This window comes from Ictalurus furcatus, chromosome 23 (assembly GCF_023375685.1).
Source record: "Ictalurus furcatus strain D&B chromosome 23, Billie_1.0, whole genome shotgun sequence".
Lineage (NCBI taxonomy): Eukaryota > Metazoa > Chordata > Actinopteri > Siluriformes > Ictaluridae > Ictalurus > Ictalurus furcatus.
The window spans coordinates 15,150,611-15,161,918 of NC_071277.1; the positions used below are offsets into that span (position 1 = coordinate 15,150,611).

The following is an 11,308-nucleotide window of genomic DNA, read 5'->3' on the forward strand; positions in this document are numbered from 1 at the left end:
TTCAGTTGGAGATTTCTTGGATAAAACACATAAAAACAACTATTTCCACTTTACATGTCCAATTAAGAAAAGATAATAATAAAAGCCCAAAACCAATTACATGAGATTCCACAGCACTGCAATTCTGACATCTGCTGGAGAGCTCAGTCTTTACTTCTATATTCTTCATTTTTTTTTTAGCAGGTGGTGTCAGTCATACAGGTCTGTGTTTTTACTATGTGGTAAGTTGAGAGGGTTTCTGCTGGACTGCAGAACTGGTTTGTGTTTGTCTATGCAGTTTTCTGTGTACAATTCAACAGGTATTTGGCCATAGACTGACACAGAGTTAGTGACACAGTCCTTCTGAAATCACTTAAAATGAACAAAACATTCTGGTCCTTACATTGTAGTTTTGTTGTCACTTAGGAAAGCCAAAATAATAATAATAAAAAAACCACTTTCTATGGAATTATTAGAATCCAAAAGCTGTACAAAATATGGCAAGGATAAGTACCTTCTAACTTTTTTTTTTTTTTGCAATATTTTTCAAATGAAAATTTACCCAACTTTCAAACTACCAAGGTCTTTATGAACGTTTTAACTTATCCAGTACAGATGTTTAGATTATCTACACTATTCATATGTTCCTGGACCTGGATCACCAAAAAGCACTTATAGGCAGATTGCCACACATTTCAGAAAGAACATCCTAAGAATGGGCTAAGGATATGAAAAGACAGCCAACAAACTAATATGGTTATAGAGTCACTCAAATGAAAGACATCTAAGATTTTTTATTTGAGATTATTCCATTCATTCATTCATTCATTCATTCTATATTTTCATTAGTTTCTTATTCCAAGTCAGGGTTGCGGTGGATCCAGAGCTTATCCCAAGAACACTGGGAACACACCCAGAATGGGATACCAGTTCATTGCAGGATAAGTAAATAAAATAGAATGGCTAAAAACAAACATACTTTTTGCCTTACTCTGTATACTACACTTTCTAATGTTATTCTCACATAAGGCAGTGAAAAAGTAAGAACCGCCAGCAGAGTTTAAGATCGAAAAGAGTTGTTTGGGTATCGTGTCACAAAACTGTTCCTTGTCTACTTTTGTTTGCTGAGAGTAATTATCCACACCAGGTAAACTTTAAACGCCCTGCAAACAGTTTGCATTGAATTAATGCCAAAAACATATTGACTAAGTGCTGTATCCTGTGTCGCACTTTGACTCAGCTGCATTATGATACAGACAAATTTTGTTGCTCCTTCGTGAAGGTGAGATACATTTTAGCTGCTTCAGTGAGTGCTTAAAACTCTAGACAGCATTTTTCTGTTTTGGTAAACGCAATATCGATAGAGGGTTTTTTTTGACAGAGTTTTTCAAGAGAATGGAAAGGAAACTTCCAGAAGATCAGATCAAATCTGTGCTGGCTCCATGGAGATTTTCATGGCAGTCAAATGGATTTAAGAACCGGCTTGTGACAGCGCTGGAACTTTATGAACATTACCTGTTAGATATAGCTGTCACTGGAGGGACTAAGTCAGCAAACGCAAGGCTCGCTTCTGTTATCTGTGGATTGACAGATGAACAGGATGAACAGGAAGATGAAGAAGAAGAAGAGGAGGAAACTGATGAAGAGGAAGGCAGTGATGAGCAAGATGATGAAGATGAGGAAGATGATGGATCAAGTGTTAACCTTTCTGCTAAGGTCTGTGTTGAGAGAAAACCACTTGTGAGATTTACAGATGACTTTGCAGAAGATGGTCCTGACCCTGCTCTAGTGCTTTTCCACCCTCAAGTCCCCAATGTCCGCATTTTGACAGTACAAGGAAGTTCTGGTCCCGCTCAGGACAGCTATGATGTATTGGTGGTCCTCACGACAGAGTTGCACCAGGAGGACCATGTGAGGCTCACTATGGAGCAATCTGAGAAAAACAAGCCCTTGTATCTGGTTAAAACTGAACAAGAAATAGATCTTGTCCGTGAGAAGCTGGATGGACCATGTAAGACCTGTGCATGGGAACGAATGAGAGCTCGCACTTTGGAATTTCAGAAGAAACACAAGGTGGAATTTGACTCTGCAGAGAATACAGAGCAGCAACAGACTTCCCAAGGTCCTCTTCCTCTACACCAAGGTATTAAGCTATGGGAACCTGAAAAGTTTGCAGAAGTTCTGGTGAAAGCTATACCTGAATTGCGCAAGAAGGCTTTCAGTCAGTTTTTGGTGGATCTCACAAGCGAACTTAGAGGCTTCAAAACAGAGAGTAATGGCACAGGGTAAGTAGTCAATCTGTGAACTTAAAATGACTTTAGTTAAGTCATATTTTCTGGAATATCACTGAATGTCTGTGTCCCACATCTCTAAATTTATGTATGCATTGCCAATACATTTACTCCACAGACCCCTGGCAAGCTCTGCTTTTAAAAACAGCAAGATAAGCCAGGAAGACCTAGGCAGAATTTCTGTGGTCTTTCAACCCCAGGATCTCACTGACCAACCGTCCAAACTGCTCTCCATTTTCAATGCCTTGGAGTACTTCCGACTGGATATGGGTCTACTAGGGGAAACGGGTTGTGGCAGCTCCAGCCTGTTCAACTCCCTCCTGGGCCTGAAAAATGAGGACAAGGGAGCTTCCCCTATTGGGGTCTTTGAAACCACAAAGAAGCCTGTGACATATCTGTACTCAGAATACCACAATGTTCTTCTGTGGGACCTCCCAGGCTTGGGACGTGTGGAAGATTTTAAGGCCGAATTTTCTGGCTCCACATTGCACCAAGTTCCTCCAATACCTCCAATACCTCCCTGTGATGTCTTTATCCTGGTATCACCCCTGAGGCTCAATCTGCAGTACATCCAGCTGTTGAAGCACCTTTCGTCACAGGGAAAAGCTTGCTATCTAGTGCTGTCGAAGGCTGATTTGATTGAGGAGAAATCAATTGAAGAAGTGAGGAGATGGAATGAGGAGATTTTGGATAAGCTAGGTCTGAAACAGAATGTCTATCTGGTCTCTGCACTCCATCCAGAGACCTTGGATTTGCCCAAAATGAGAAAGACTCTCAATGATGAACTAGAAAGCCATAAGAGAGTCGCACTGGCCAATTATGTGGCAAAACTATTGGAAGAGAATATGTTTTGGAAGAGGGCTGACCCTTGCAAAATAAACTGACTTCATGCAATGAATTACCTTTACACCACTTTAAATTGTAGTCTTCATGCAAAGTGATTGATGGTGCTTCATAGGGTTTAAATTGACACAAGTCTCTGCTGGACTGTACAAACAAATAAAATTCTATTTAGTAAAACAATTTGCATATCATGTTGGGAGTGTGTGTTTGTACTGGATCTTCTGGGTGTGTGTATTTGTAATAGAACTTCAGAGGTGCCTATTTAACATCTACAGTTTAGCCATAGCATTGCAATGACAATTTGAGAGACATCTGAATCTGGCTGGGTTCAACAAAAAAGTATTTTCCATTATCATCAGGAGATCGTGAGTTTGAATCCACAATGATGGTGCATCCATCCGTGGCCGGGATCGTGGGTGTCTGTGAGCACATGTGTCCAGAAGAGGGCAAAGGGCAGAAAGCAATTTCCTCTCACAGCATGAGCAGCAGTTTGAAAAGAAGTGATTGGGTGGACTTTGTGTCTTCGAGGAAGCACATGTTACACTCAGCTGTTTGACTGTAAATCCAAACATTTCTGCAGATTGCAGTTAAATATCAGCTTAACCAATTCACATTTCATCATTTATGGAGTGAGCCATCCTATCCATCGATATGCGAGGGTAAGATTCTGCTTCTTTTATTTTAATTTATTATTATTTTTTTGTCTCCTGCTAGGATTTTCTTGTTGGCAATGGTAGGGTTGGCTGTCATTCAAATCACAGGTCATTTCTATAGTAACACCTAACTCAGAGACTTTTATGGCTGACACTCCACATACAATTCATTTGTAAATTTGTAAAACGTGTGTAATTATTTATGTAAAGTTTTCTGTGAGGAGATTATTGAACTTTTTTTGGAAGGAATCTCGAGTGTCAGCACTTTGTAATAGTTTAACGTAAAGCTGTACGTTTTCAGACATGGGAAAGTGTTCAGGACAGTGGGCACTGTGGCTTCTCGGTAACATGACAGGTGTTTTCTTTTAGTCTTATTAACTTCAAGAAAAAAGAAAAAAGGCTGGTGTGGGAACGACTGGTTATTGCTGCTTATAACTTAATGGATAACAAGAACTAACTTGTTTCGCAGATGTTCTACAACATTAAATGCAACCATAACTTATTAAAAATTATATGTCTTTAATTCTTTAATCAATAGATTGTTAGTGTTGGCAAATTGCTGTGGGATAAGTGGAATACAACACTTCTTGACTTTCTGTTATTGGAAAATAATCCATTTAGGAATGGTAACTCTGAACCACTCCACCCCATGTGTCCTAATCCTTATTTATACATCTCTATTATTTAATCTGCCTTTACATGGAACTACTTTGTGGTAAAACTAAACAACAGCTGTCTTCTATAGAAGCCACATACATCTTTTTCCTCTGAAGCCCTGTCTTTTTAAACAATGATTAAAGCTCTTGTTATTGGAGTCTTACTTTCCTAATCAAGAACACTTTTAGCTTTGTTCTTTACATTGCAGTCCTGGACACAGTACATGCAAGGAAACTCATTAATGCTTTCGGTTATCCGTCAATGTATGAGAATACACACAATTATACAGTATTCACAGGTCATATAGTAAACATTTAAAATCTTTATTTGTAAAATCCCAAAACATTCTTCATAACACCAAACCATTAAAACCTGCATCACTGTACAAATCGATTAAAAGGCATTTTTATAGTAAAATCCTTGGTGTTCATTTTCACCCCGTCTCCAGTTCCTTATCACTCGATACAACTGTATTCTCTTTCATCAGCAGGCAAGCATGTAGTTTGTTCCACCACCTTTCCTCAAAGTCCTTAATGGTAAGACCCGATAAACCCTCACCATCCTGGTTCTCTTCACGCATCTTCTCTGGGTTCAGATCTTCGGCCATTACCTGCATTTACGACATCAGAGCAGCCTTTTAAACACACAGTCCTCAAGCCTAAATCTGAGGTTGAAATACAAAAATTGAAGCTTTATGATAATAATAGTGTAATTATATTGATTGCCTGTAATACACCATTGCTTGGTCATGCTTGTATACATGTGCCATATTAAATTAGTCTGCTTTTAATCACTGTTTATGATATTATCATGGAATTGTATTACACACTGGAATTGTATTTTGTCCATATCTACACTATATGACTAAAAGTTTGTGGACACCTGAACAGCACACCTTGCTGGTTGAACATCTTCTTCGAGATTTAGTCCCCACTTTGCTGTTATAATAACCTCCACTCTTTTAGGAAGGCTTTTGGAACATGGCTGAGGGGATTTTTGTCAAGTCAGGTACTTATGTTAGGTGAGGAGGCCTGAGGTGCTTCAAATCCATCTCAAAGGTGTTCAGTGGGGTTGAGTTCAGGGCTCTGTGCAGGACACTCGAGTTCTTCCACACCATGTCTTCATGGTGCTGGCTTTGTGCACAGGGGCACTGTCATGCTGGAACACGTTTGGGCCTCTTAGTTCCAATGAAGGGAAATTGTAATGCTACACCATACAAAGACATTCTATACAATGGTATGCTTCAAACTTTGTAGCAACAGTTTGGGGTGAGGTCCATGTATGGGTGAGATGGTCAGGTGTTGACAAACTTGGCCATATAGTATATCTTTCTCATATATTTTGTCCCTGTAGTCAGGCTTGGGAGAGAAACTTTAAAAATGTATTCAGTTCAGTTACAAATTACTTCATGAAAAATGTAATCAGTAACATAATCCAAGTATCACAATATGAAAGTAATGTAATCTGATTACTTTTAGAGTACTTTTTTATGTAAATAAAGTCACAAGAAAAGCAATATGATCTAAAATACTTTTATTTAGAGCTTTCTTAAGCTTAAAACATGTTCAATGTTCGGATTTGTTTTTCATAAAATAAATAAATAAATGAATAAAAGATAACTGTCCCTAAGGCGGGTAACATTACATCACAAAAGCTAGAGTGACCATATTCTGGTTTTCCATAAAAGAGGACACTTTTTTTTTCTATGAATACAGACTTTAATACACTGAAAAACTCACACTATTAGCATCACATAAATATATATAAATAAAATTGGTTTCACTCTGCCCACATTTTACAATTATTCCTACATTCTTTTGAAAGTCCATGGAATAAAAAATCCCAGATGCCACGAGTGTACCTTCTGCCATCATTTACACTTTTGAATGACCATGGAATACGAAGCAATGTGATATCATGAAATTAAAAATGACCTTATATGGCCATGGGCATTGTTTTTGACGCAGTACAGAACAGCGTTTCACCTTCATGCACTTGCTGAGAGTACGCTAATGGTTAAGAGGCAGGAATTTGGCCAATAGTTGCTGCAAGCCTTTTATAATCGACCGATTGGTGTGCGAGAAGGCGGGAATTAGAGAGAGGGGTTAAAGCGATGCAAATATGCGCACACAATTTATTTGTGCATGCACCAGGAGGTTGCTCGTGTGAGTCACGATTGGCAAGAGAGAACCAGAAATATAATTAAGAATCTGTCTATATTGTGTTATGTCAAAAGATTAATTTCTTTGATTTTCAATGAAAAAAATTGTAATCCTGAGAGTATTCCCATTTTTTCCCAAAATGTACCTGTAATCTGATTACTCTGTTTTTTGACATAACTGTAACGGATTACTGTTAACAGTTTTTTGCCTCCTGATTACGTAAAGCCGTTACAAGTATTCCGTCACTCCCCGAGCCTGTATATGATATATCTAGATCAGAAGGTCCAATTAAACAGAATGTGATCAAATATAAGGGTGTTCAAAAACCTTTTAACTGGCGGTGTAGCTACCAAAATAAAACTAGCTAACAAATTCTACACACCTATTAAACTAAGACTATGTTGTGTTAGCTAGTTAAATTTAACTATGGAAATGAATACAAGCTACGTACAAACAAACACAGCTCTTCAAATAATAAAAGGACAGCTTTGTTTGTTTTTAATTTTATTATGCACTCTTTGCTGAGGGAGAGAACTGCACACTTTCTATTTGAAGAGAAGGATACATGCAATGTAGTCTTCAAAAATAACCAAATATTACATCACCAATTATAAACACGCATTCCAAATATACTCAAGTTGTTACCAAATGTGCAAGTCACTGTCTCACCTTGGAAATGAGTCGGATTGTTTCCTCTTTGAGCTGCATCTCCTGCAGAGACGCCTCAATGGCCTGAAGGGTTTTCATGCTCCTTTCCAGGACGAACGAGAACTGCTGAATCTTCAGTATTTCAATCAGCAGCCTTAAACGACAAAGGATGTAATGTCAAAATGGCATGCTGATCCATTCACATATAACAAATAGGTTTCAGGGTTATTAAATAGTATTGATGAGAATTCTGGTTCTGTTCGCTGAGTCAGAACGATCGACTCAGTTCACCAGTAAGATCTGACTCATTTGGCTCTTAAGTGACTCCTTGCCAATTTTCAAACTAGCTAAACATTGTTTGGTGCTTTCTTAGATACAGTAAGTATTCCTGTGTTAATCTTATGTTAATATTATAATATTAAATAATGTTATGTTAATATATTATGTTGATTAAACGTTGCTAGGATTCAAATGTTGTACTGTGTCTTTTATTAACAGCATTAGATAATCACAAATACAGAACACTTTCAGCTAATGGATATTACACTCCCCTCTGAAAGTACTGGAACAGTCAGGCCAATCACCTGACCTTAACCCTGCTGAGCAGCATTTCACCTCCTGAAGAAGAGATCGAAGGGAGAAATGATCTATCGTCTCATATCTCAATCCCAATCGTCTTCGATGTATAACGAAAACAATAAAATTGCCCTTGCTGTTCCAATGCTTTCAGAGGGGACTGTATGTACTCTCTAACGTTCACCTAAATGATCCGACTTGTTTACAAACGACACATCACTATTATGTAAGCTACCATACTGACCTTGTTCTAATAAAACACATGCAGGCCTTCAGCCGCGCCTCCTTCTCCTCCTGCTGCTGCTGAATGAAGGCCTGTGGTATCTGTGATGTATTTTTCTCCAGCAGGCTTTGGTAGCTCGTGGCCAGGTTCAGCCAGTACCAAGGGTTGAAAGGATGAACAGAGCAAAGCTGTTTCAAACTAGAGATGCTGCTCATGACGTCTCCACAGCCCTCGTGGATGCTCTGTTCCAGCTGTAGGACGCAGGTCAGGTGGCAAGTGTTGGTCGCTTCATTCCTCTGCCAAACCAAAATACAGAATCAGTAGTGGGTCATTTTAATGTGAACTTTAATGTTTTAATGTTGTTATTGGAAACAATCACTCGCTGATGATTTTCCTATAACAGCACATTTTGTTATGCTTTATTCCTTACATAATAAATGGGTCTACTGGTGACAGGCCTGTCATGAGAACTACTTTTGTCGGGCGATATATAGTCCTAAAAATAATTGCGATAAACAATATTATTGTCATTTTAAGAACATTTTATGCCACTGATATAATGATAATATAATAGCATAATAATGCAAGTACACCCTGTCAAAGACCAATCAACTTTTAATTCTTAAGAATATTCAGACATTGGAATATAGCCTTGATTAACACATTTCTTCACCTATCGCTGTCCGCTCTGTGTGTGGAGAAGCTGCTTGAGGCCCGGAGAGCAGACTAGCACTGTCAACAGGGCTGAAAACTCAATTTGAATTATTCGCTTAAATATTTCCAAATATTTCAAATTATATTCGAATTCTAAAGACTTTGAATATAAAGATTTAAATACTAGGGACCACCAGATTTTTTTAATCAACAGTCCACCAGAGGGCGCAAAGAATAAATACAAACAGCTCTGTTATATTGTTCACTTCAAAGAACAAACCTGGCTGTTAACAAAGCGCATTTATATTTTTAACTAAAGTGCATAAAATGATGAAATCAAAAGCTTTCACCTAGGCTCTCAGGCCTGTTCTAGTGTTAATTTTCACACAGTTTTTAGGAAAATATCCTTTAAATTTAGTCAATATTTTGTCATGTCATATTTATTAATTTTAGTTCATTTTACTCTGACTAAAATGGCATCGAATATTACTCAATGGTCTTTTAATTGACCAAATATACACAGATCTTATATATTACCTTAAACATTTATCGGCAAAAACGTGATTTTTTTTTTTCAACAGTGTTTTAATTCAAATGCGTAGTTTTTGCATTCGAATGTGTATTTGTATCTTAAATTTGACAGCCCTAGAGCAGACGAAAGGACTAAAATGGCTAAAACGGTGGTGACATTTTGTAAACAAACACATGTAAACACAATAGGCAATATCGAGGTCAGCAAAAACGATTGAGGTCATGTCCGTACATCGTACGATAAGTCGATAACATAATTATCGTGACAGGCCTAACTGGTGACTCTCATTATGTGCTCAGAAAAGTGATACATGTTTTCACAGCACCTATAAAATATCACTGTATCAGTCATGCAGGATCTGTTGTAGCCTACCAGTTTCTCACAGATCTCTAGGGCCTGTCCGCTCTTTCCCAGATGTCTGTAGCACCGTGCCATTCCCTCCAATACATCTCTTTTCATAGACAGATTATTATTAGGCACCAGAGGAAGGCACACTGTGTAGTCGTCTATAGCTTCCTGTGAAAATTCAACCAGAAACCACAGTGTGTAAACTGGGACAAAAATCACATGATATAAAATAGATTTGTTCGTTCACGTATCGATGACTCACCTGATATTGTTTTTTCCTGTATTTCAGATCCGCCCGGAACTTCATAGTTTTCTGTTCATCTAGTTCATCTTCGAATTTTTCATAATGACAAAACCACTACAGCCAAAAGACAGGAAGTAAATATGCACAGAACATTATTAAAAAAAGAGAAAATAAGTGAATGTATTGACACAATACTAGCTGTTCATAAACAAGTTTCCTTCCAGTGTCAGTAAATGATACATTTATATACACATACTGTCTGTTTTTCTTTCTACAAGTCCTATATAAGTCTTTCTGAATGAGCTGTTACTATAGAAACAATAACCTGTCCACAAATATTAAAGGAAAGGAATGGTGTTTTCTGCCCCCAAATATCGGTGATTACTGCTCCCAAATATTAAATATTCTTCAGTGCCCCCAAATATTAAAGGAATAGTGTTTACTGTCCACATATATTAAATAAATATTCATCAATGTCCCCAAATATTAAAGGAATAGTATTTACTGTCCCCACATATTAAAGGAATAGTACTTACTGTCCCCACATATTAAAGGAATAGTATTTACTGTCCCCACATATTAAAGGAATAGTACTTACTGTCCCCACATATTAAAGGAATAGTATTTACTGTCCCCACATATTAAAGGAATAGTACTTACTGTCCCCACATATTAAAGGAATAGTATTTACTGTCCCCACATATTAAAGGAATAGGGTTTACTGTCCCCAGATATTAAAGAAATAGGGTTTACTGTCCCCAAATATTAAAGAAATAGGGTTTACTGTCCCCAAATATTAAAGGAATAGTATTTGGAATAGTATTTAGAAACCCCACCCCCAAATATTAAAGGAATAGCATTTACTGTCCACAAATATTAAAGGAATAGTATTTACTGTCCACAAATATTAAAGGAACAGTATTTACGGTCCACAAATATTAAAGGAATAGTATTTACTGTCCACAAATATTAAAGGAATAGTATTTACTGTCCACAAATATTAAAGGAATAGTCATCACAGCTGCCAAATGTGTTTTAACACGTGTCTTTAGACCTAAAGGCATTATTGGTGAGGAGAAGATTGTCTAAATGTTGCTGTTTTGAATTATTTAAGTAAGATGTGCTCTATGTGCTGCAGTTGCTCACCTCTGGCTCGCAGGTTTTAGGTGTATATGCGGGAAGATCTGTGAATAAATCCCTGTTTCGCGATTCCTCAAATACCGAATCATCAAACGTGCTCCCGAGAATTTCCATGATCTAAAACACAGTAAAGTTACATGCTTCCTCCGGTGTTTACTACAGCCTGCCTGCGTGAACTGGAGCTTCTTCTTCTGCGACAGATAAACACTGGCTGAATAACAGTTCAGTTTGTCAGAGCGCCCTCTAATGGACGCCACGCTGTTTGTACGTTACACGCTATAACAGGAATACAGAATATTTAAATATGTATGCTAAAGACAGGAGTTTAAAAAATGCATACTGTGAAAGTATGTCATTT

The 11,308-nt window shown here is 37.7% G+C and overlaps 1 protein-coding gene across 2 annotated transcripts; it reads right to left on the reverse strand.

Annotated features, from left to right (window-relative positions):
* Positions 1-4,722: 4,722 nt before the first annotated feature.
* On the reverse strand, positions 4,723-11,142 carry zgc:101716 (uncharacterized protein LOC492784 homolog). Of its 2 annotated transcripts, none has more exons than XM_053611803.1 (6): positions 10,957-11,142; positions 9,829-9,924; positions 9,591-9,734; positions 8,054-8,328; positions 7,255-7,387; positions 4,723-5,033 (listed from the first exon to the last, which is right to left on the reverse strand). In XM_053611803.1, exons 1-6 carry the CDS (start codon positions 11,062-11,064, stop codon positions 4,857-4,859), a joined length of 933 nt encoding a protein of 310 aa, XP_053467778.1. In that variant the 5' UTR covers positions 11,065-11,142; the 3' UTR covers positions 4,723-4,856. The 2 variants fall into 2 exon arrangements, with proteins under 2 accessions (XP_053467778.1, XP_053467779.1); XM_053611804.1 differs by lacking the exon at positions 4,723-5,033 and adding an exon at positions 5,989-7,130.
* Between the last annotated feature and the right edge of the window lie 166 nt (positions 11,143-11,308).

What these genes read in the sequence shown, in the direction of transcription:
- zgc:101716 (XM_053611803.1), bottom strand. Translation starts at nt 11,064, where the DNA reads ATGGAAATTCTCGGGAGCACGTTTGATGATTCGGTATTTGAGGAATCG. An exon ending in ATGTGTTTTATTAGAACAAG is followed by an intron (nt 7,388 to 8,053) that starts GTCAGTATGGTA and finishes TTGTCGTTTAAG; the next exon opens with GCTGCTGATTGAAATACTGA. An exon ending in CAATCCGACTCATTTCCAAG is followed by an intron (nt 5,034 to 7,254) that starts GTGAGACAGTGA and finishes TCGTAAATGCAG; the next exon opens with GTAATGGCCGAAGATCTGAA.